Source organism: Oxyura jamaicensis, chromosome 2 (genome assembly GCF_011077185.1).
Source record: "Oxyura jamaicensis isolate SHBP4307 breed ruddy duck chromosome 2, BPBGC_Ojam_1.0, whole genome shotgun sequence".
Taxonomy (NCBI): Eukaryota; Metazoa; Chordata; class Aves; order Anseriformes; family Anatidae; genus Oxyura; species Oxyura jamaicensis.
In genome coordinates this window covers 66,611,770-66,637,193 of record NC_048894.1, presented here as the reverse complement: position 1 = coordinate 66,637,193, position 25,424 = coordinate 66,611,770, and the positions used below count along the sequence as shown (strand labels likewise).

At 39.0% G+C, this 25,424-nt stretch overlaps 1 protein-coding gene across 25 annotated transcripts in view; it reads left to right on the top strand.

Annotated features, from left to right (window-relative positions):
• ARPP21 (cAMP regulated phosphoprotein 21) overlaps nt 1-25,424 on the top strand; it is a 213,014-nt gene that overhangs the window by 169,249 nt on the left and 18,341 nt on the right. For all 25 annotated transcript variants that reach the window (XM_035319073.1, XM_035319075.1, XM_035319072.1 and 22 more), the window contains one exon: nt 4,025-4,151. In XM_035319073.1, the coding sequence (XP_035174964.1) occupies nt 4,025-4,151 (127 nt within the window). The remainder of the gene's footprint in view (nt 1-4,024; nt 4,152-25,424) is intronic.

The following is a 25,424-nucleotide window of genomic DNA, read 5'->3' as shown; positions in this document are numbered from 1 at the left end:
GCACAGTACCATAACGATCTTAAACCAGGGCCCGGAAAGGATAAACAGCACGACAGGGATCACATACAGCAGGTAACATGCTATAAAACTCAGTTTGGAATACAGGCATAGCAGACTTGAGATTAAAGCAATCAACATTCTGATTAGATCTGTCGTGTTGTCATGGACAGTGTTGTATACAGGCCATTGTTGTTTTGTTACTGCTATTATAATTGTCATGGAGGATGGGGGGAAGAAAGAAATCCTTCTTGAAAGGCTCTGCACAGTCAGTAATGATATCGGGAAGAAATGTACCTTTGCGTTTCAGTACATTATTGTGGTTTCTGTTGTCTTCGCTCCCGTTTTTTGTAACTGTAGCTGCCATTAGCAATAGAGTCAGAATCATTTATCATCTGGATGAAGGTGTTAATCCAAACATAACTAGATGTCAGCAATATTAAGAGAAGGTAGAATACCTGTATGATGACAGAATCAAGCTGTGAGTCAGTAGAGAGATAAGCTGTGAAAGTAAAAATGAGTCTGAAAGACATGTGGAATTGTATTCCTACAATGAAGAGAGAAACAATGTAAACTTAATGAAAGCTGTTAGAGAACATCTGAGAGACACCTGGGCTGATGATGCATTTTCACTGTATGTGGACAGAAAAAAGTAGAAAGACAGTGCAATATTGACTCTTTGCCAATCACTTAGAGACAAAGCACGGTAAAAGGAGGAAAAAGTAATGGTAGTTCATGCAATGAGTGTCTTTGAAGTGAAAGTGATGTACCGAGTCCTGTTGCAGTTTAACTTAATTTTTTAAAAAATATAGATAAAACAGAGAAACGTTAGAATGGTCAACCTCCAAACAAAGAGGAGATTCACCTTCAAAATAAGAATATCCCAGACAGAAAGGATCATCTGTCAAATATTTTCAGGATAATTAGTGCAGAGGGGGGATTTTTCATCATGTCAGTGGTTAAAATCATAAAGTAATGTCTTTAGGCTAAAGAAGGTGGCATCTAGGTTATGGTCTCAGACGGGCAGGTTTTTTAGGATAATCAAATAGTTGTATTGGCATGTTTGTTAGTGTAGTGAAAACTTCGCAGTTCTATAAATGTTATACTATCTAGAGGTCCAGGATTAGACTGTGCATTCACATAAGAAAGCAATTCAAATGTAATTTGGCATTTCTGTAGGCTTCAACAGAAATAGTGTTTTTTGTTAGAGAGCACATAAGCAAGGTATTAGTAATGCTGATGTAATGAGAAACTGAAAAATTGAGGGGAGTCAGAGGGGACAATGTGAGCAGTACTTGTTACTTGCAGTCCCTCTAATTTCACTGTTCACTAAGTAATATCAAAAAGGACAAATACCATCTTGCCTATTGAAATATAGATGTACTCAAGATAAATGAAAATGGATCCTTCCAGACCCCTCAGTCAACAAAGACCTATTTTATCCATATCTATATTTTACACCAAGCCATTCTTTTAACGTCTGATCTCTTCTTTGCAAGTTGTGTGTGCGTGATTACTAGCAAGTTCATCTATTAATTTTTTGAACTTGAATGATTTTTTACCCAATATTCCTACCACTAACATTTTTCAGGGTGATAGATTGCACTCTGATAAGCTTCTAAATGGGGTGTATAACAAATGTATTACATTACAGTGAATTCAGAAGATGAGAGAAAACCCTTTGACTAAATCTGAAAGTTAATATGTGATGAAAAAAATAGTAAAATCCAAATATACCTGGAATGTTTCAATGTAAGTGCATGTTTTGACGCTGAGCATGTTCAACTACTAAACCTCAAAACCATACTTTAAAATCTCTGCTATTTAGGCTATGTTTTAAAGTTTATAGTTACAGACTCCTCCCACAAGAGAGAATTCATGCACACACTTGTTTGTTTTCAAATATCTAGAGTCTTGTCTGCACAAGGAAAATGAGGAAGTGGAGGGTAAATCAAATTTAAATTATTTAAGGGAGATTAAGATGATGATGATGATAATAATAATAATAAGATATCTAATCTGTTCCTCTGCTCCAAGGCAGGATCAGCTATATTTCTTGACTTGACTTAGCTTGAGTCCTCTCACCTCCTGCAAGTCTGCTATTGTAGAGTCTTGCTGAGAGCAGTCAGGTTTCCACATGACGAGTTTATGGCAGCACTAAAATGTCCTGATCCATTATTTATACTGCTATGACGTTTAAAGAGTAGATTTGCACCCTAAATGTCTGTGCCTACTTTGCTGACTTGTCTTTGCACAGACACAAATTCATTGTTTTTGTTTGTTTGTTTGTTTGTTTTTTGTCTATTTTACACAGCATTTTAATTTTGTTACTTTAGTCTCTAAGAAAACAAATGACTCAAGGACAGGTTACAGCCATTAGGTCTCACCTGGTGTCCTCACGAGGGAAGACAGCTAACAACATCTTCCAATCAAAACATTCTTGTCTTTTTCGTATTGCTTTGAACCTATCTGATACTGTCGGGTGGGGGGGCGAGCTATGTGATTTCCATTGATTCAAGAGAAAATTAATAAGCCTTGCAAAATGAGTGGGTATTCAAGCTCTTGACTGACAGGTGATATTGACTGTCAGCCTGTTTGGGGTGTTCTCTTCACCAATATCAACTAGTCCAGTTATGTTGATTCTGATACTTTTTCTACCATGCTTATTCATTAGTCATTTGCTTGTCCAATTAGCTATCCACACACTCTTCTCCTCTATTTTATTTTAATCTGTGCTTGTTCTCTTTCATCTGACAAAGCCTCTAGGAAAATTTCTGGTCTCTTTTACAATGTTCTCTTTGTATACAAAATAATGCAGTTATCTTTATTCAATTAATCCTTTCCTTGATGGGTAATCAAAATGAATGAACTCTTCCAGGAGCATTTTCTGTGTATAAATAAAAGTGGAAAAAATAGTTCTAAGCTTTGTAAGAAAAAGACAAAAGCATTTTGTATAACTTCGTGGATTTGTCTGAGTAGGATAAATGATACGTGCAAGGCAAGACATTGTCAACATTTCTGTAAAAATCATTCAGACTTGGCAGAAGTCATGGGAGAAATATAATTCAAGCCAGTGTTCCTCTGAAGTTTGTTGGTACCATAAGCTTCTGAACTTTATAAATTAGCTGCAGAATCAACTGCAGATGAAAATGAAAAAAATTGAGTGCTTTGAACTTGCTAAGGGTCAGCTGAAAACTGTTTAGCACAGATTTCTCAGTAATGGTGGTAGAGCACGTACAGAAAAAAATCCTTAGCTTCATTTGCCTTCAAACTTCACGTTCAGCTACATGATAAGGTGATGTAGAATGCATTGTTCTATAGTAATAATAATAGAAAAAAGAAGTCCACTTTGCAGAACTTGCTGAATCAATGCCTTCCTTTAGCTCCTGAAAAAAAGGAAAAAAAGAAAAAAAAAAAAAAAAAACTATGATTGTTTTTGCACACTAAATGCAAAAGGAACTTTATGGGAAAACGTTCACATAAGGAAGGAAGTAGCTATTAAATGTGGAAATTTAATAATAATTTCATACAAGTATTACCAGCATGTGGATTCTATCTTTCCCTCTCTCTGTCACCTATCTATATTTTTTACTTCAGGCCATTCTTTGCTTCATACTAATCATTTCCTCCAGAGTTCATTTAGTGGTTCAGTATGCTGTCTATGCGTATTATGTTGATAATAGAAGGCATTGTTTGCACCCATTTTTCTGCAGCATTTGATACTTTGCTATGATTTCTTTAATATAGGGGTGTAGATTTTTTTTTTATGCATTCTGTATGTTTCTCTTCTAATTAAAACTTTATCTGTTTCTCAAAGCATCTGAGAGTGAATTTGGTAACAACCCTTTTCCTAGCAAAGCTGAAAACAAGCAGCAGTGCTTGAAGAGATGTGAAGCAAGTCTTTCCTCTTGATTACTGTTACCAATATGCTTTACCTTAACTCTCGCTCCTCTTCCATTTTGGTTTTGTAAGTGTTCGAGTTTTTGAGTATGTAGTTAGCTGCTGTTCTCTCTCTCTCTCTTTGCAGATGCCAGTGTATTATTACCCATCTGGTCAGTACCCTACCTCAACAACTCAGCAGTATAGACCCATTGCCTCAGTTCAGTACAATGCACAGCGGAGTCAACAAATCCCGCAAACTGCACAGCAAGCAGGTATTTATGTCTGCTACTCATTTCTTCAGCTACTCACAGTGCATTTTACTGGTGAAACCTACCGGTTGTGTTTTAATTTTGAATTTGAACAGTATAGAAGAAAGCTGGTTATTGTTTTCTTTGAAAATACGGTGAAAATTAAAGATTGGGAAACTGTGTGCTTGGAAGTACCAAGCAGTGGAAGAATGGAGATTGCATTCTCCATCACTGCTGCCCTGCATGCAGTGCCATGTCCTCAGAGTCAGTGCTCCACGTGACAGGCAGAGAGAACACGAGCAGTCAAGCCAACAACATGCAGTTTTGTCCTTCATCATGCAAACTCCCCAGTCATTTGTAAAACAAGACATGTTTCAGCTCTGTGGCAGAGATTTGCAGCACTGCAGCCCGGGCTGGTGCTGTGTTTTGTCATGGTTGTGCTCCACCACCTTCTGCTTTACCTGAGCCTGGGGAGCCGTGTGGTGGCCCATGTGGTTGGCGGCCGGAGGGACCAGTACCCACAGGGATGTGCGGCTGGAAGGGGGGCCGTTACACTGTAAGAGAGTGAGTAGCAGGTCTCACAGTGAACCGGTCTCTTTTCCTGCTGTGGCATGCCACTCCTGATGACTCCAGCATAAGTGGGACGTAGAGTTGGGCGGCTGCATGTTGGGGAGGGCAAAGGCTGTGCTTGTGAAAGGATCCTTGCATTTCTGGTGAATAAACAGGTAATTTGGTTTTGGAGGGTTTTGTTTAAGTCATCAGTTGCGTGTTCCTTTAGAGCACACTTTCCATCATACAGTGTCTCAAACAGTAACCCCAAGGAGTGGGTGTTGTTTCCCAATAGGGCTTGCAATTACAGACATGCTGGGTAGGATAAAGCATTCATCTTTCTGTCTGGGTTTGACAGAAAGTCTTCTGAATAGCAAAGCAGGTTCCCTGCAAAGGCATTGATACGAAAACCTTTTAAGATGCAAGTCAAGAGCCCAGACAGAAGAAGCGAACAAGACTTACGGGGTCATCCAGCCTGTCACCCTGTCTTTGTAATGTAACTGCTGGCAATTCTGTTCATGTTCTCTCAGGTGGGCAGGAAAGCAAAGACAACAAACAGCTATAACTAAGCAATTGATTACTTAAAAAAAAAATACTGATCTATGTTTTAATAAAATTGGTGTTGGTCTGGTCAGTGTCAGTGGTGGCTAACAGCATTTGTTTTCGTAACTTTGTATTTCTACATTCCTGAGAGAGAAGGAGGTGAGATATTGCACAAAGGTCATCTGTCTCTTCTAGCTTCTCCTGCCTTGCAGTCTGGCAGCGTATTTATTACTTCAATATACTGGATCTTTGAACCTAAGTGCAAATCAATTTATAAGACATCTGGCTCTGCTGTGTTATTATAAAAGCATATTTATCAGTTTAATGCTACATCAATAGCATAGTGGGGATTATGGTAAATGAAGTGCAAAAAAGATGGTCTGAAATACTTAAGTGATGTTCTGGAGACAATTCAGCTATTTAATCTTGAGGAAATCATAATTTTAAAGATACATAGTAGCACAGTAGCCATTATGTTTGAGTGCAGACAGTGCAAAGATGCAAATACTAATTTTGTTTCTGTGTTTACTGGATCATTTTCCACATATGTTTGGAAAATATTAGTCAAGAAGACTGTAAAATCTCTAGAGCATCAGTGTTTTCCTGCAATTTGTTCTTCCAGCTGCCTGCTCAGCTGGAAACATTATTCTTATCTAGTTTCAAAATGAAAACATTGTGACTGTGATTTAGACTCCCTGCTGTGGTCATTGTAAGCATTTAGCTATTCTCAGATCTTGAGACTTGACAGGGAACAAATGCCTCAAGCTGCTTCATTCCTTTGGACTCGGATAAATCCTTTCAAATAACCCTTGTCTGAGTATGTGATAGGCATGCCAGGAAGCAGTTTGGAGGTTCCTACAGGTTGTTTTTCTTGAGGTATGGTGCAAGGGTGAAGTCATGAGGATAGGCTCCTGGGTTGGATCACCTTGTAGTAGGTGCACCAGAATGGAGGTAATATTCTCTATGTCCCATCAGGTTGTGGCTGCTGATGGGGCTCAACACTGCCCCATACCTCCAAGAAGAGGAACTACACCTTCTCCAGCAAAGTGAATTTCATCCTTCATTTCTAGTGTTTTGTTCAGTCCCATTCCCCCTCCCCACCCCCTCCCCTTCTGTTTGCAAGCACTTAACTTGCAGTTTTGACCAGAGTCAATGAAGTTATTGAGTATCTGCATAAATAATGTTTTAGCTGAACCAATACAACTTGGTAATGTCAAAAACTGTTTCTGGAACAGGAATTGGAGAGTGTCAGGAGCACCCTGGGTCTGTGGACTGTTTAGGTTGTAATGTTCATGGTCATAGTCAGTCACTTGGAAGAATGTGGAATTATCATTTTGAATTTATGTACCACTGCATACTTTTGCATTTGGAAAATAATTAGCTTTCCAAAATATTGTATAACTTATATCAAAATAAAAAAAGAAATTATAGGAGAGCATATTATTTTTGCTACAGAGTTGCTGCAGGATGTTTGCTGTGAGCACTGAGACACCAAAGGAGTGATTTGGTGATGATTTCAGGTAGTTTTCTGCCCAGTGTCACAGTATCTACTTTTCTTCCCATCACACATCCTGTCACCCTCCCCACGTTTTGCTCCATGTACCTTGTGGCTACAGTCCAACCTGCAAAAATCCTCATCTCTTTCAGTAGCCCTTTGATGCCACATTCTCAGCTCCCTCTCACACCCACTAACTTTTTTCTGGGCAGGAGATGGTGTTTTGGCACTGCAGCAGAGGGAGTGGTGGCACCTGCATAGAGCAGTAACTGCTAGCGTGTTCTGCAGCCTTGTGACAGTAGTGGAAAGGAGCTCACTAATTTTTATTAAGCTTCAGAAACACCGTATCTTTGCAGTTTCCATCTCTCTGTCAAGCCTGATAGAGTTATTGAGTATCTGCATAAATAATATTTTAGCTGAACCAATATTAGGAACCAATACAGGTTTTCATTGTGCTAGCAACCTTGAGCTCAGAAAGTTACTATGAGGGTTATTCAAGGAAAACTGGCAGGGTAAACACACAATTTTTTTCCTTCAGAAACCAGGACAGGAGAAAAAAAAAAAAAAAAAAAGAAAGAAAGAAAGAAAGAAAGAAAGAAAGAAAGAAAAAAACACTTCTAAACCTTGTACTTGACTGGAAAACAGCAATCACAGAGTGTTTGAGACTGCTTTTTCCCTGCCGTGCTCCAGGATGGTACAAAACAGCCTGTGCTTGTGCCAGAGATAACTAGGGGCAGGAGAATGGAGATGTTAAGGAGAATAGAGGCTGTAAAAGAGAGTGCAGGTCAAGAATGTTGAGGATGGAAGGTGCAACAGCTGGGAATGAGGCAGATGGAAAAGATGAGTGCAGAAATGGTTTCCCTGAAGACCTGGTGCTGCTCACTGCTGCTGTAGAGAGAAGACAGCTGTAGCGCAGGCAAGCCCGCAGGAGCCCATGCTGGCTGCCCATATCTGCCCAGCAGCTCCTATGGCGGTGTGAACAGAGAGGCAGCATCAGCCTGGAAAAGCTTAGGCAGTGATTTTATTAAAATAAAGTTTGCCTGCTCAGAGGAGTTCTTGCAAGCTTTCAACTCCATGCATCAGCAAGGAGTTCAGATTTTGATTTTCCCACTTTGGGCTGCAGAGGTCCAAGTTTGATCTAATGCCAAGCAATTTGTTTTCATTTTTCTTAGAAAAGGTCTCTGCAGGAGCAGAGCGATATTGATGACTTTTACAGCAAGCAGATGAAGTAAAATGTCAATACAGCATCTGTAGTGGCTAAGGGAATCTGTATTCTCTCATGGTTCTGGAAGGAGAGCAATATTAAGTTAAAATGGCTCCAGGGCAGAAAAAAAGATGAGCTCACCTAAAATTAGATTAGAGCTCTGACAGCAATAAATCATTTGGAGAGAAGGATGAGAACTTTTCTGTGTATTTACTTTTTTTTTTTTTTACTTTTTTTTTTTTTTTAAGCAGGGGTTTGTATAAGAACATAATTGACATATTTCTGGCAGAAGCTTGGAACGAAGTCTGTTGTCCATGAAGATTTTATAGAAACCTTTTCCATTTGAATTACATTTGTTTCTTTTCAGGACCCAGACAAAAATAGGGTGTTTGATGTGGTAGCATAGCCTGTAAACAGAAATGCTTTTATTTCACTTGGAGACATACCATCGTAGCTCTTCTTCGTTGTGCTGCTTCTGTATCATTCTTGTGGCCAGTCTTGTGCACTGTTTTTCCAGGTGTTGTTACTGAACTGGGGATGGGTCTAGACAGTATCTGTCACACCGTGGCATGCATAGGACACATTAGGTGGGTTCTTAGGCTTTTCTCAGATGACTGTTCTCAGAAGCATTGGGCTCCTTTCTCAGTATTTGGGTATGCTGCTGTTACTCATTTCTGCACGTTATAACAGGTGATACTTAATATACTGAGCAATGCACAGTATTATAACCACTCAGAATTATATACTATCTCTGTCTTCTCATCTCGCTGTACTGTATAAATCGCACCTCTAACATCATCAGTAAATATTTGCATTTTCAGCAGTTATTTCTATGTTGGTAGTTTTGAAAGCTTTCAATCCTAGTTTTTGTGACTGATTTTTTTTTAAGAGATTTTGGTAAGTCAGTAGTAATTTGCATTTTACTATGGTAGAAGAAATCAGCAATGGGCTATTTTATGTCTGTGTGTCTGTATTCATTATACACTATACTACTACACTGTACTATATTTCATTATAGTAAGTGATCTGCACTTACAGGATTTTTCATCTTTTAAGTGCTTCATAAAGATAAGCTGGATAAGTACATGAGTATTACTTTGGGATATATAACTGTTATTGCTGTTCACAGATGAGCAAGCTCAACACATGACATGATTTTTCCCACTCTACTTCATTATTGTATGCCTGTCTCATGTATTCCAGGTAATTCCTGAGTGCAATAGAAATTTTGTGGAAAAATAATGTTTAGATTCTTGTTTGGGCTATAGTTTTAAAAGGCAGTTTCCTTGATTTTTGCATAGTTGTAAGGTAAAAATGTGTGGCATGTGTTTTCCATCAGTGGTGAAGATCATCTTCTGAGGAAATTGAAGCTAAGATCTGTAGTATTTGGTTGAAATATCATCCAGCCAAAAGTTTACACTGTTATATATCCAGAGAAAATTAGTTTGTTTTCACCATAATTGACTGGTCTATAATTCCTGCAATCAATATAGTGGTTTTAGGATTTCTCGTATGTTTGAGAATCAACAAATGTTTACATTATAACTTGTTTCATTGTCCAGATAGCACAGAAAATCTGCTCTTTCCTAAAAGCAGAGTAGTTCATTGTGTATAATTTTACCTTTGACAAACGGAAGATGTTGTGTGAGGAAAGTATGTGTCTGAATACTGCCAAGATACAGAGTCCCTTCTTAGTAAGTGCCATGAATATTGTGTAAACAGCAAATGTTTGTCATAGAGGAAAAGTAATATTTCTGACAGAAGACTGTATCACTAGGTTTTACAGCTTCCAGTAAGGAAAAAGAGGTAATAGTCTCTCTAATTCCTTTCTCAAAACAAATTTTAAGCAAAGACAAAATGTACCTTAACAGAATACATAAATTTGCTTAACTACAAATCAGAGTCAAATTGACAGTGAAATACTGAATTTTTGTTTAATTTAATAATTTAGGTGTCAGTGTAATTGAAGAGTGTTATCTTCAAGTCTCTTTCATCCTCTTTGTCTTCTGAAAGCATATGTCACTCTAAACCGATAATGAGAAGGAAAAAAAATGGGGAAGGGTAATATGTAGCACTAAAAGAAATATTGGTTTGTTGTCATGGTCATTACAGAACCTTATAAATAAGGAATGCAGCTTTCTACCTTCATTAGCAGCCTGATAGGAGCTCATGATCCACGATAAATTTGTTTGCATAATTCCATCTATAATTTCTGTGTTTATATAAACATAACTTCAAATTTAAGTATCTAATTATCTAAAGAAATTGTTTTTCCAACAGTAATTGTTTATTGCACTATTGAAACAAATTTGTACTGAAGATGTCCATCTGTGTTTAATAACCAGAAATGCAAATGCTCTGTTTTTCAGCAGATACTGCTTATCCTGAAAAGCATTCCAGGGGTTCTCTCTCTGATATTAAGAGTCGTGACAGGAACAGGATGGACGTAGCCCTACAGTTTTAGACACTTAAATGTTGTGCCATTAACATTGGTGTAAGGCTTTGAAATTGCACAGCATTTTATTAAATGGTAAGGCCAGATCAAGGGAGAGTTTGTAGCAATTGCTCTAGGAGGACAAGGCTCAAGCTTGTGATCTTGAAGTGATCCATACAGATAGTTTTTGTCTAAGTATTTTATGGTTAAGTTAGAGTTGCCTTTCTGCCTGTACCTACAAGTGCTTCCACATTGACATGTTGACGCCACTGAGCATCTTAGACTATGACCATCTGCAATGCAGAGCTAAGCACTCCTCCTGCCAGCTGCCACAAGGACTTATTTCAGGCAGGTGTGTTGTAGAAAGTGTCTGTAGCAAACCTTGGGGCTCAGGCTTGTGTTGTGGTTTTTGTTGTTGTTGGCTGTCGTTTTTTGTTTGTTTTTGTTTGTTTGTTTGTTTTGGGGGGGGTAGAGGGAAGTGGGAAGGGGAGTATATGAATCACACCTGGAGAAGAAGGACATCTCTAGCTCTGCTTCAGGCATGCTGCCCATGGTAGGTCTCTAGGCTGTGGGGCTCAAATTTTCTGTAACTTTCCCACAGATGAAAGCATGCAACAGGATGGAGAAATGTAGCAGGGCTTTAGGGTCTAAGGTAATGAGTAAAGGAATACTCCAGGTGTACAGCAGAGGTCTGCACTGCAGAGGAGAGGGGATACTTTTGCCTTATGGTTGCTATTGATTGAAGATTTTAAAAAATTTAAACATTTTATAGCTGTAAAATTTAACAGAACAGGATACTTTTTTAGACAGGAGAACTGAGGAAGGAGATGAGTGTGTGAGCTGCCTGGAAGAAAGGTCATAGACCAGGGGAACTCAAGAATGATATCCCAGAAACTGAAGCAGTGTTTTGCTGACCAGCCTTGATATATAAAAAGTGCATTTACTTGAATTTTGTTCAACCTTTGTTACAGTCAGTTTTACTGTTTGCATAAGCTGGCTGCAAAGCATTGGCCCTCTGTGATCGCAAGGATTTGTTCATTTTGATTTGCCGCCATTAGATACATAGACTACATGCATTATTAAATGATTGTGGTAATTGCAAGTGATGGGAAATAAGGCTCATACCATGGCTGTGTGAATGAGGCAGCCCTTCAGAGTATTCCCAAAGACAGGAGCCAGTTTCCTTAACACCAGGCTAGGATATGTGATGCCTCTCCCAGCAGTTCTTCACCTCTTCCCCAGGTCCTGCTCTTCTTTGCAGTTTGCTTATTACACACCAGAGCAGAGAGCATTCCTGCAGCATGAGATAATTGTAATGCATGATGGCTGGTAGCTGTCATTGTTATTGGACACAAAATAAAATTGAATTTGCTGTTTGAGTGTCTGGTTCTAACAACAGTTTGATTATTTCTGTTATTACTAGTGATACATGGTCCCTGCTGAGGTTTCACTTCCAGTGGGCATCTCAGGAATTTATCATTATGAATGATAAGGATAAACTCATGTTTTCTTGCTGCAGACTCTGTTGAGGATTCCCTCTTGGCTAATAGGATGTAGATTGAGAAGGGAAAGTGGTGATTCTTTACTCAGCCTTTGCTGCCAGTCTTGAGACCTAGCTATGAAAAAAAGTCATTTTACATTAATTCACTCCAGAACTAACACAGCCTTTGCGAAGTAGAAGTAGAAGAAGAACTAACACAGCCTTTGCGAAGTCATACCTTCTGTCTCTGTTTCTGCTTATGTGCTTGTAGTGAGACGTAACTATATCCTCAACAGAAATGTTATTTCCAGGATGGAGAGACAAATAGTACATTACTTAATATGCTGAAATGAAATTGATTTTTACAAAATGCTCTTTTTAACCTAGAAATTTCTATAGCGTTGAAGTTTGAATCTCTAAGCCAACCTTACCTGAATAATGAGAAGTTAAATGAGCTTTTATACTGGTTTATCTGGAAGGGGCTAAGATTATAAACATTTTATCACAGATTTTCCTTCTCCATTTTTGTGTTTAATTTAAATTTTATTTTCAATGCAGTGCCAAGGATCCTACTGTGTCCATAAAATATAATATTTTGTCTACCATCACACTAGTGCTTAAGGAAAGGAAAAGAGGCCAATCTGTGCAATAACAATTATCATACTCAAGGCTACAGCTAGTGTTGAGAACCTTTTGTGCGCAGAATCATGTATATCAATGTAAAGAGATATTTTTTTTCACAAGTCTTTGAAATTTTTCATCATCTTTAGTCATGGCCTTCCACGTATGTAGAAAACCCACAACCATAATAAGTGAGTGAACTTGCCCTGCATATAACAGCGTTCTTCTGTGTGTTGCTGGTCATTTCTGTATAAGTTTGCTGTGACTATTTAGTGAAAAGAAAAAAAAGGGGCTGAGCTTTCACATCAGTGTGGCAGGACTGAGTCTTAATGGTCCATATGCCTGGACAACACAAACATGATAGAAATCTAAGTAAAGAAAGCACAATAATATAATATTATTTACTGTTGGTCCCACCCAATTTTACATGACTTAGGCAACACAAATTATGCTAAAATTAAGTCCCTCACTGAAACATCTTAGCCTGAAGAAGTTACTTTAAAAATGCAGCCATTTCTGAGCAAGCAATTATTTAGGCTATATATATATTTATCTTCAGCCCTGTCCGGTTATAAATGACTCAGACAACACAAATTATGTTAACATAAAGCATCTCTGAAAGATCTTGGTCCTGTGGCATTACTTCAAAAGAAAAAAAAAAAAAAAAGTGCAACCTCTTCTGAGCAAGCAGATATTTAGGCTATATATGTATCCTCACTCTTTTTGTCAGCCTGTGTTATCGAAACAATTTATATGCTTCAGCAGTGTCCGTGGGGCTTCCAAGTAGCTTGCTGGTAAAAGCAGAACATCTTCAATAACATATGCGCAACGTAGTTGAATTTCCAGTTTGCTTATTGTTGAGTGCTACCTTTCATCAGGTACTGAGTCTGATGAGTATTGAGTCTGTAGAAATGCAAAAGACTGGATTTTTACAGATCCTACAAAGGAACCTCCACAAATTCAATTTTTAAGGTTGCCAAGTACAAAGAATACGTGAAAGAGGGGAAATATATTAAAATATAAAAAAAGCAATGTGCTACTTCAAAATGATTGCTGTGTTAATAGTTTAGATCAAATGGCAATTTTAATTTTGTCTTCATTAGAGAAATACAAAGCAATTAATCTTTTGTAGCACATTGTGAAAAATAAGGGCCTAAACAGGATCTCAGTTGAGACTGTTCCTTCACTTAACCTTGAGCTGGGCAATAAATAATTATAAAAGCAGCTACATTGCAAAGCAAAAGTATTTTGGTGATATAGAATTATATCATGTAATAGAGGAACTAGAAATCTGAATTAGGTTTCCTGCTGTTCTTTGTTCTAGAAAATGTGAACTTGTCTCTGATTTGTGTGTAAAAGAGTGGAACTGGGTTTTTTTACAAAGCACCTTCTCTACCCAAACTATGTTATTTGTATTGCAGTGCTGGCATAGGGAAATGCTATTGTGCTCTCTCAACTTAGAGCTCATGTAGAGCCTATGATCGTTTGTATTATGGAGAGAGAAAATGATGTCTAAGGTGTATGCATGTCTAATGCCTTTCAAATAATCTTCTGCTCTTGATGCAGGGTACCATATCATCTGTGCTGTCTTCCATGAAATTTTCAGTGATACCATGTTATATAAAGTTTTTACTCTGTTCTGGTGAGCTGCTAAGGAGACTGAAGCTTTGTCATTACAAGTCAGAGATCCTTTTTTTTTGCAGCCTCTCTCCTGCCTGTGCAGCTACCACACTGCTGTTCCTTACAGCTCCCATGCATACCTTATGCATCTTAAAGCAGCGCTCCTAATCTTGCTTCACCTTGGGGCTTTTCTACCAACTCAATGAAAGTTGGGCAACAAAAGGATCGATGAAGCGTATATGCCATAGGTCACCAGTTTGTCATGGAGTTGTGTCAAGGGTGCTTTGATAAGTTGAGGCAAAGGATATAGGGGGAAAAAATGGAAACGGAAGTAAAAGATCTCTTTTCTACTCCAAATCTGTTTCTACTTACTGGCACACTGGAGCAATAGACAAGATCTGTTCAAGCTCTTAGCTAGTTCCATAAAAATGTGAGGCCACAAGAAACTTCCTAACAGTTTCTTCCACAGGCTGTACTGTTTTTGTTTGATCATTATCAAAAACAGGGCTTGTCTATTGTCCTTGCTCAAGAAAAAAAAACCTGCAATTTTTTTTGTGCTTTGTTTATGAAAAATCCCTAAGCATCCTCCACCCCTACCCCAAGCCCCCAAATTGCAGTCTTTAGTATTCATTTCTGTCTTTCACTGATACTAAGGTGGCATTGATAGACATCCCAGCATTGCACTCTTCAGCATCTTTGGCATTGCACTCCTCAGTAGATGCTTGTGTCTGTTGACTCACACCCATGAGCTCCAAGTCAGGAACTGGATAACCTCAATACCAAGTGGAGCAGCACTTGTGCATGCTACTGGGAGGGCTCTCTGCGAGCAGATACTGAGTGTGTCCATGTCACGGTGCCTTGTGTAGCTTGTTAGTGGATGCCAGGTGTAGTTTTTGACTTGCTGTGCCTACTTCCTAAATAATATGAAGGAAAGAAAAGCAATTGTTGTTGAATGAAAAATAAGAACAGCCATAACAGATGAGGGGAAAAAGCTTAATACTTTTTTTTTTTTTTTTTTTTTTTTTTTCCCAACAGTGACAGAAATAGCAGCCGTTTTGTAGAATAGCAGAACTATCAAGCACATGGTCACATTTTCTTAGAAACCTTCCCAATTATGAGCAGTTTGCTGCTGAAGTACTTCTCGTCTCCGTACTTAGTAGCCCTCAGTAGATATTTTCCTGTGAATTTGCCCAGTTGCTTTTTTGAGCCTTTGTATGTTTTCTAGTATCCACAGTACTTCATGGGAAGACATTCTATAGCTTAGCTGCATTCTGTCCAAAGAATTCCATCCTTTGGGGTTATTTTCCTTGGAGCTACCCTCTGACAGACTTCATTTGCAGTCTCTTAATTATTGTGTTGAAAAAGAACAACTGAATGCTCATGCTGTAGTTGCCATTTTTGTGCCTGCAATGATCTTACTGACCTTCAGTCAGAGCTAATAACAATACTTCTTGTTTCCATAGCACACTGATAAGGCTCCATGTGAGACACCTCAGGATATATATTTATTGTTGTTTAAAGAAAAGTGCTACCACAATAGGATTCTTCACATCTGCTTAGAGCCTAAACCAAAAGCCAAACCTCTTGGCTTACAGTTATGCGAGAGCAGTGAGGTTAACAATTTTCAGTCTTAATACACTGTGTTTATAAATGCATATACGTGTGTTTCTTACAAATATTCTGCTTTTCTTTTAATCACCCATCTCTGTCTCTAGAAATATGGTCTTGCAATATAAAGAGCAATAAACATTCCTGGGAAACATAACTAGCTGTACGTTTGTAGGGCATTGCCCAAACTCTTGTTGAGTCTGCATACTGGTTCCAGTAACTTCATGGAGACACCATACGTCTGCAGTAAATCATTTATACTTCCATGGTAGAAACTTTGCAATGATAAAAGCTCAACTGCTTTTATGCATTATGTCCAGGTGCTCAGAGCAAGCTATAGATTGATTACAAACTAAACTGGGGAGATTTTCTAGTTTCATAAAACATAAAATATAAATGTAATGCATAATTGCACATACACTCCTTGTTACCTCTCTGCAAATTTGAGGCTAATCAAATTGCTATAAAAGCTGACAGAGTATGCATCAATTTGACATAACTTAATAAAACAAACTGTAGCTTGTACAAATGGTATTTCCCCCAAACTCCTTTTTTTCCCCCTTCTTGGAGTATTTACTTGCCATGTTATAAGGGAGAAAATGGAAGTACAGAGCTATTTGTTTTTATTGAGAGTTGGAGTCAGGTTAGCAGTGTGTGGTAGGGCTGAGTCTTTTCAGTCCTCAAAACAAAATCAGTTTTCTGTCCAATTTGAAGCCTGGAGGAGGGCACAATTAGTCTGATGATTTGTCTGCTCCTTCTACTCAGTCCTGATTAATGTTATATGAGTTTGCAGTGGCATTTGAAATGCATTAGACAGCTCATTAGTGCAATAATATGGCCTATTGTGTAAATATAGAGTGATATGATTTATTGGAGGAACAGGTGTGGGCACATGGAAATACGATTTGCCTTACAGGGTTGTTTCTAATTGACTAGCAAAATGCCATTTCTGAGCAGGCCATAAATTAATCAGTAAGAAATCTTTTCCTGAGTTTTCTCCTGTAAATGAACAGACTCAGTACATCCATAAAATAGAAAATGAGAGGGAAAAGGTCTGAGTCTCCAGTGAGGCAAGTGGCTGTATTGCTGTGTAGCAATCCCATTGGGATGCTTTACTGAGTGATAGTGTCATGGGATTTGAAAAGAAATCCCGTATTTCATATTTTTTGTAGGATTGTTAAAGTTTTAATACACCAGTGGTAGCTATTGAGTGCCAAAAAAAAGAAGGCTGAGATGAAGAAGAAAAAATAGCACAAAAATGGGCTGGAAAACCAAAATGGTTCTGATAGCACCTTAAATGATCTTGCATATTCTCCCTCTTTTCTTCCTTTCACTAATGTTGTGGTGTTAGTTTATGAAGCACAAAAGTGAAAGTCAGAACCTCATGTTGGATATCCATTTTACAGGAGCATTAACTTTTTTGTTAGTGTTTTCAAAACCTTTAGATCTGGAGATGTTTGGTCTGGAGATACTTAATCTGGAGGTAAAAGAAGTGATAGCCCGTTTTTTGTAACACAGTAGTAATTTGAAAATCTCATTAAGGTTTTACATTAGAAATGTGATCTAGCCTGGTTTTCATACGTATTGTGTTGGTGACAGACCAGTTGCACTGAGAGGTAGGACTTCACTGTACACACTATGCTGGTGGTGGAACAGGAGGGATGCTGGAAGATATGCTAGTGGTTAATTTCTGACTCAACTTCATTAAATTCAATAGTACGTCATTCATCTTTGTGTTCAGTAATTTGGATCTGGGATTTTTATTTAGTTATTTATGGAAATTAAAGGAGAGCTCCCAGCTATCCATTGTTTAGTCCAAAGTCCATACAGCTTGCAGGTTAGAGAGTGTAGGACTTCCTGGATGCTGAGGGAAAGGCTGTGGATGTGGTCTACCTTGACTTCAGCAAGGCATTTGACACTGTTCCCCACAGCATTCTCCTCAGGAAACTGGCTGCTCATGGCTTGGACTGGCGTACACTTCATTGGGTTAAGAGCTGGCTGGATGGCAGGGCCCAGAGAGTTGTGGTGAATGGAGTCAAATCCAGTTGGAGGCCAGTCACTAGTGGAGTCCACCAGGGCTCGGTACTGGGACCAGTCCTCTTTAACATCTTCATTGATGATCTGGACAAGGGGATTGAGTGCACCCTCAGCAAGTTTGCAGACGACACCAAGTTAGGTGTGTGTGTCGATCTGCTCGAGGGTAGGAAGGCTCTGCAGGAGGATCTGGAGAGGCTGGACCGATGGGCCGAGGTCAACTGCATGAAGTTCAACAAGGCCAAGTGCCGGGTCCTGCACCTGGGGCGCAATAACCCCAAGCAGAGCTACAGGCTGGGAGGTGAGTGGTTGGAGAGCTGCCAGGCAGAGAAGGACCTGGGAGTGATGGTTGATAGTCGGCTGAATATGAGCCAGCAATGTGCTCAGGTGGCCAAGAAGACCAACAGCATCCTGGCCTGTATAAGAAACAGTGTGGCCAGCAGGGCCAGGGAGGTGATCGTCCCCCTGTACTCGGCTCTGGTGAGGCCGCACCTCGAGTACTGTGTTCAGTTTTGGGCCCCTCGCTACAAGAAGGACATGGAGGTGCTCAAGAGAGTCCAGAGAAGGGCTACGAAGCTGGTGAGGGGCCTGGAGAACAGGTCTTACGAGGAGCGGCTGAGGGAGCTGGGCTTGTTCAGCCTGGAGAAAAGGAGGCTCAGGGGTGACCTTATCGCTCTCTACAGGTACCTCAAGGGAGGCTGTAGCGAGGTGGGGGTTGGCCTGTTCTCCCACGTGCCTGGTGACAGGGCGAGGGGGAATGGGCTTAAGTTGCACCAGGGGAGTTTTAGGTTGGATGTTAGGAAGAACTTCTTTACCGAAAGGGTTGTTAGACACTGGAATGGGCTGCCCAGGGAAGTGGTGGAGTCACCATCCCTGGAGGTCTTTAAAAGACGTTTAGATGTAGAGCTTAGGGATATGGTTTAGTGGGGACTGTTAGTGTTAGGTCAGAGGTTGGACTCGATGATCTTGAGGTCTCTTCCAACCTAGAAAATTCTGTGATTCTGTGGAATTTATGTCAGCTGAATGGTTACCTTTGCTCAACAGGTGGTTACCCCAGCATTATCTATTGCTTTCTGGTGTCTAAAGAAGGATGATATGAGTAAGAAGATACTGAATCTGTCCTTTTTAAAACATTTTTTTTGCTAAATACTGGCACCTTATACAACTCACTGTATCTGTCATACTAGAAATGCAGCCCATGGGCTGCTGTCATCTGTGCGAAGAATCCTGTTGGCCCCAAGAGTTGTACCTTGTTGCATGAACGTGGGGAACTTCTGATTTCCAGCAGCTCAGAAGTTCTTCAGATGTATTTTTTTTTTCTGAAAGCAACTTTGTGAGGTTTAAAACAGTCACTGTATAATAGAAAGAAAGGTAAACTAGGCAAGATTTGTTGAAATAGTCCTCCTAGTACAGCTGCTTTCACATGAAAGCCATTTGTCTCCATTGACTTGTCCTTTTTCCTCTGCAGTGAAGTGCATACTTGTCTCCATTCCTGTTCAGGTAATCATTTCAGGAATATTAGCCCCATCTTGCTCAGTAGGACTTGCTTATGTGTTTTTAAAAATGCTTGCCTGTAGAAGTTTTTGTTTGTTCGTTTTCTTATCTGATGCAGGAGCACGAACAGAGCAGAGCAACAGCTGCTTCATAAGAGACAGCAGAATGTATTCTGATCCCAACTACTCAGTGGCTAATTTCTTAAAATCTTCAACATCTGTTCTTTGGGATGACCCCATGAGCAGATAAATTTGTGTGGAGCTTTTTTGTTCAATTTTTTTTCAGTGTGATTTGTGTCAACCTATTTCTTTCTAAAGATGAGCATTCTTTATAAGATTAATAAAAGACCTACATGTGTGACTTCTGAGTAGGAGAACATGTGGGCAGGTATGTTCTTTCTTGTACAATTAAAAAATGAGGAAAGAAAACTTGCAGCTTCAAATGCCACAGCTCCTCAAGGTAGGCTAACATTTGACAAGAAGATAGCTCTCAGTGAAGACTACTGTTTTGAGTGTCCCAGCAAAAGCAGATGCAGATTTTATTGTCTTTATCTTTTGAGATTCACACTTTGCCTACTCAGTGTACTTCTTGTGGAATTTTCCCCCCAGCTCACAAAGGATCCATCTTGAGAAAATTGCCAGATATGTATACTGATTTATCTGTGCATGTGAATGTCTAGCATTATGCAAGGGCTGATATGAAGTCTATGTAAGCTGTCATGCTCAAAGTAATTTTGAAGTCCTCCTGCTTTTCATAATGTAGGAAGTATGAAGATGAGACATTCTGCTGGAGAGCACTTCAGCAATTTGCAGGGCAAATTCTGTTGCAGCATATATGGTGATTATGTAATTAAATACTACATCTAATTTATGTATGCCTAAATTTCTGGAATTAAGATTGCAGGGGCTACTTTTGCATTGCCATTTCTGATTTCTGCATATTGAACTGTGCCACTCTGATGCTGTCTGAGGCCATATGGACATGCATGTATTGGTCTGTGCTCAGTTTTAAAAAGCTGAAAGTATGACCCTTTAAGACAGTGAAGCTAGCAATAGCCATGCAATGACACATTTTTCACACTTTTCAGTGCTTGATTTTCATTTGGGGACCTGCACATCTCTGTACAGATGTGTATGTGGTTTGTTCCAGATATATTTCTTAACCTTTTTCTTACAATTTAGGTGTCTTTGCCTTTAGGAACAACTCCAGCTACTACCCTGCAAGCATAGAAGGTCCATTGGTACTGAAAGTCCTGTGATCACACTGTAGGAGAGTGAGGATAGCATAAAAGGAGGAGTGAGGGGTATGGGATTTCTGTTCACTTCAGACCTTAAATTTCTGCTAATGTGAGCTGACATTTGGGACAGGTGTATCTGCAGAGACCATCCTGCCCCATCAGACTTCTCATTTGTGTGCAGGGCTTGGGCTAGAACAGTGTTGTGTGTCCAAGGGTCTGTAGGGTTTTAGTGTTTTCACCTAGGCAACCTCAGCCTTTGGTCTGAAAAGCAGATTTTTATCTGCTGAGTTAGAATTATATTTGTATTTTGGCAGTATATGAAAACAGAGTCTTGACAAAGAGATACCAGTTATCCTTGCTTGAGCAATAACATTGTTTGCATGAAGATGGAAAAGCTTTTGTCTTCTTGTTGCAAAAGATTGTTATATTGACGTGACATAAACTGAAAAATTGAACGTAATATGGGGGGAATTTTGCTTTCATTTGAAGGACAGCACAGCCAAAAGTCAAGTTATGGTTACGAGGCTGTAAAAGCAGGTGGTAAAGTACTCTTGCATTTTATATGGTACTCTATTTACCATTTATGGCAACTTTCCAGAACTACTGTCTTAGGCCTGGGAATCCTGCTATGATTTTCCTTGTGGAAAACTAAGGAACCTGATGTATATGGATAATTTCCATTTTTTTGTTAACTTGTATTGTCACAGTTTATGAAGCCCCCACATAAAGCTTTGGCTAGGTACAACTGAATTCATTTTTAAAAAATGGGGAGGAATCTGTGCTTTAACAAGTTTCTGAGCAGTATAGAAAAAATAGAGATAAAGAGGCAGTGAAGAGCAGATGGTGCTCTCTGTTTAGCCTTTTCTTTGCAAAGAGTCATGAAATCATAAATCCAGCATGCTCCTTGTGTTGGAAGGTGGTGGGTGTTGTTCTGTAACCATGAGGTCTTGGAGGCCTCAGAAACCATCTGTTAGATGGTGTGCGAGGCATAAAAATAATCATTTTCTGGTCATTTTTGCCACCCAGATTACTACAATGCTTTGAGGGTTGTTTCATTGCTTCAGGATGGCAAGCACCTGTAAGTTGTGGGATAGGGAAGTATATTCTTGATTCTTCTGTAATTGACAACCAAGTCAGGGCTGTGGTGGTTACTGCTTCTTCCTGCCCAATTTACAGTAGAGAGGGGAGAATCCTTCCACTGCTCAGAGGTAAAAACTTGGCACAACATTTGTGGTCTGTTGGTAAGGGATGCTGCAAACTGGTTCCTTTATTAATTTAGCAAATGTATATCTGAAGCCTTTAGAAAACAAAAAGAGGAAGAAGGACTTGTTACAACTTCTGATATTCAAACTGCTGTTCCTGAAGAAACAGAAATGCTCCTCTTCTTTTCCCTTGCATGAAGAATTCTATTTCTGCCTTGTACTTCTATAAACTGGTGAAAAAAAAATCATAATTACAGTGCACTAAACTCTTTTACACTGTGTGGAGCTTAAAATAATGTTGAATCCATATTTCTATTAGCTAGCAATGAAAAAACTATTAAGAATAACACTTAACATACAATCAATTCAATTTCTACAAATGTTTCTAAAGAATAATGGTGCTTCAGAATCATAAATAAATGGAAACAATAACCTGCATTGTGCTGTAATTTCTGTACTACCAAGAATTTAAATTCAAGGAAAAAATGTTAATAATCTTTCCTCTAATCGTTAAATCAGAGTTACAAAAATAGATAGGACAGGTTCAAAAAGGATTTGAGATCTTCTTTCCCATACAATATAGGAATAATAGGAAAATAACTACTCAGTTCTGCCACTTTTGCATCTTCTTCCATTCTCCATCTTTAGGGAAAGTGTTTACCCACCTTACTTTTAAAGTATCAGTTTGTATATAGGCATTTTATACTGTTTCAGTAACAGGGTCACTGGAGCATTTTTCATATGGAGACTACATGCAGAAACCCAATTTTCTCAAGCATTTACTGGCATAAATTCAAGAAATGACCAACTTTCTAAGAAGTTACTTGAACTGATTCTATAAGTATCTGCAGTATGTCTGAGATCCTCACATTATATAGTAATGGGTATTATAGAAATAAATATTGATTATCATTTATCAAGGGAAAGTTTTAGATTAAATAGATTAAAAAAAAAAAAAAAAACCTCCAGCAGAAACTAATTTTGTTAAATGGGTTTCATCTTTTGGAGAAAAGCCGACTTACTATATAATTGCTGATAAACTTTCTTTTGATCTACAGTGAGATGCAACTACTTTGAGCAAGTCATTGTTTTCTCTTGTTGCTGTTAATTTAGGAGCTGTAAATACACAGAGGTCTGTTTCCTAGTGTTTCAAAATGGGGGCACTGTACCAACTGGATGTAGCTATAAGTAATTAAACTTTTCCTGATATTACAAGAGTCTGCTGTGTGGCTATGTATGGCATGATCTAGGGACATAATACTTTTGAAAGGATAACTTCTGAAGTCCAGGTTGACTGTGAAGTCAGTCTCAATCTGGCCTATGCTAATGAATTTTAAAGTCAAATTTAGCCCAGAATGTCTCACATTAAAATATTTTTGACGTTTTTACAATAATAAGACCTTGCTGTGGGAGGACACTTTGGCAATGTGCTGTTGCCATGCTCCTTTTTCTGAGCCACGGGGAGAGCCTGGCTCTTGCTGCAGATTTGAATTTATGTGAGCAGGGAACATGTATGCCCAGTAACTTTATTCCTTGACAGAAATGGTGATGCAGGTACCAGCATGTATGTGGTGACCACAATCTTGTATGTTCCCCATTCTGTTCTGGATATCAGCACAGCTAAATCATGGCAGCAGTTGGAACACTTTACCAATCTGGTTAAAACCTTGCTGCTGGTATGATAACTGCAGCCTGTGGGCCTGGAGCTGGTGGCTTGTTTCAGTGTCTACAGCCTGGAAGCAAAAGACATTATTTTCCAGCTTCTGTGTAAAAGGTAGCATCTAAACTGTGACTTACTGTGCCAGATGTTTTTCCAGAGCCAATCTGTAAATGCTTTGTATGTCAACTTTAGCTGGGAAGCCCTAGCCCTTCTCACTGTTGTAATGTTATCTTCCAAAAAGCCAACAAAAATATAGCTTTGATATGTTTCTCTAGATGCTTAGATGCCATTGCATGTGAGGTATTACCATGAAAACCACATTATCACAGTGATTCAGGGGCCTTTGGGCATCTGATGTTGCCAATTGCCTTCACTTCTTGCTGGTATGTAATTTATCATTGGTGTGGCCTACCCTGCTAAAATGCACCCTTTGTGGGCAGAGGTGAAGCTAATATACTTTCAAAGTGTAATTGAATTGCTTCAATAAATCACAGCTGACACTATGAGCAGTTCTATCACTTGCCAGCACAATATGGTATCTTCATACTTCATAGTCTTGATATTATGCTGGGCTTTTATTTGTATAAATTGTAATGCATTATAACTTATTTTATCAAATGAATTTGAGTGGCCCTGAATTCTTTCCTTTTTTTTTTTAATGGAAACTTTGCTATGCCCTATAAAGAAAACAGCATTTTTATGGGAAGTTTTATAATTACAATCATTATCTTTATTATTAATTAGCTTAAAACAGCACTTTTATGGGAAGTTTTATAACTACAATCATTATCTCTTTATTATTAATTAGCTTTAAGAACACTTGTAGACTGTATTTAATTCCGTTCATTCTGTTATGCAGTTCAGTGCAGCAGGGAGAGCTTTGTTTTGTGGCTCCCACTTGGCCATGTAGCAGGAAGAACATCCACATAGAGATCCAGGGATGTGGTCTCTGCAGTGAGTAGAACAGTGGGGAAGTGCAGGAACCTTCCTGCTTCATGGAGCTTATTTGCTACCTGTGCAGAATACCCACCGTACTAATCAATTGTCTGGGTTTTAAAAATAATATAAAAGAGCTTCCTTAAATCCAGGAAGTTGTTGCAGATAAACTTTCCTACCTGAGCCCTATAGAATAGTGAAATGGGGAAGTCACAGGTAGTTAATTATGCCCAAAGCAGCATTAATTCCTTTATTTGGGAATCTTTTTGAATAAGAAAGCATCAGGGAGTGTGAGCGGCAGAAGGATTGCTGGAGCTGTGATGTGGTGCCCTGGCTCAGGCATGGGCTGGAGAGAGGCAACATTGTGCCTCAGCATCCAGACATGCTGTCCTGGGCAAGACCAGGCGTGTTTGTGCCATCTGCCTGCTCTCCCTGTCCAAGACTGATAGGTGGGATGCTTCGATCCAGCTGCTTGGCCTCCCTACCACACAGGTTCTGGTAATGTTAGTGTAAGCTCTGGACAGATACAAGCTCATTTGGCATTTTTTTCTCCTGCCAAAGTGGTAGAAATGGGTGTCACCTGTGTCTGGTGCAGGACCTTGCTGCTCTTCAGAAGCTCCTTGCAGCAAGAGGATCTCCATAGCTCTTTTTTTTCCTCAGGGATGTTCTGGCATTAAATATGATGTTTCCAGGACAGGCAACCAAACATCTTCTTTTTATGGACATGCCTAAAATGCCAGTGAAGCTTTATGAAACAATTTGCCATGGTGGCTCCTATGGAGGTGGGGGTTGTTGCTTTCTGCTTTCTCATAAGTAATGTGGTAGCTCATTTCAGAATATGAAAACAAGGTCTATAAAGTAGTCAGTGTTTATAATTTAAAAAGTTATTTATTGGCTGCAGATATATTTATGAAAATGTGAGTATTAATCTGCTAGAAGTTATGCTAATTGTTTAAAATTGAACAGTGGTGCTACTGTAAGGAAACTTCGTAGCTGTAGATTGAATACCTCGTGAGGAGTAGTCTGAGTATGACTTACATTTGCCCTTTTCCAATTAGTGTTTGTTCTCCAGGTTTACACTCAGAATGAGAGCTAGTTACTTAAGAACATTCTGCAGATGTGTTTACAGATTCTGTGATTTTCTCTTTTCAAAGATTTTTGCTACACAGACATTTTCTGC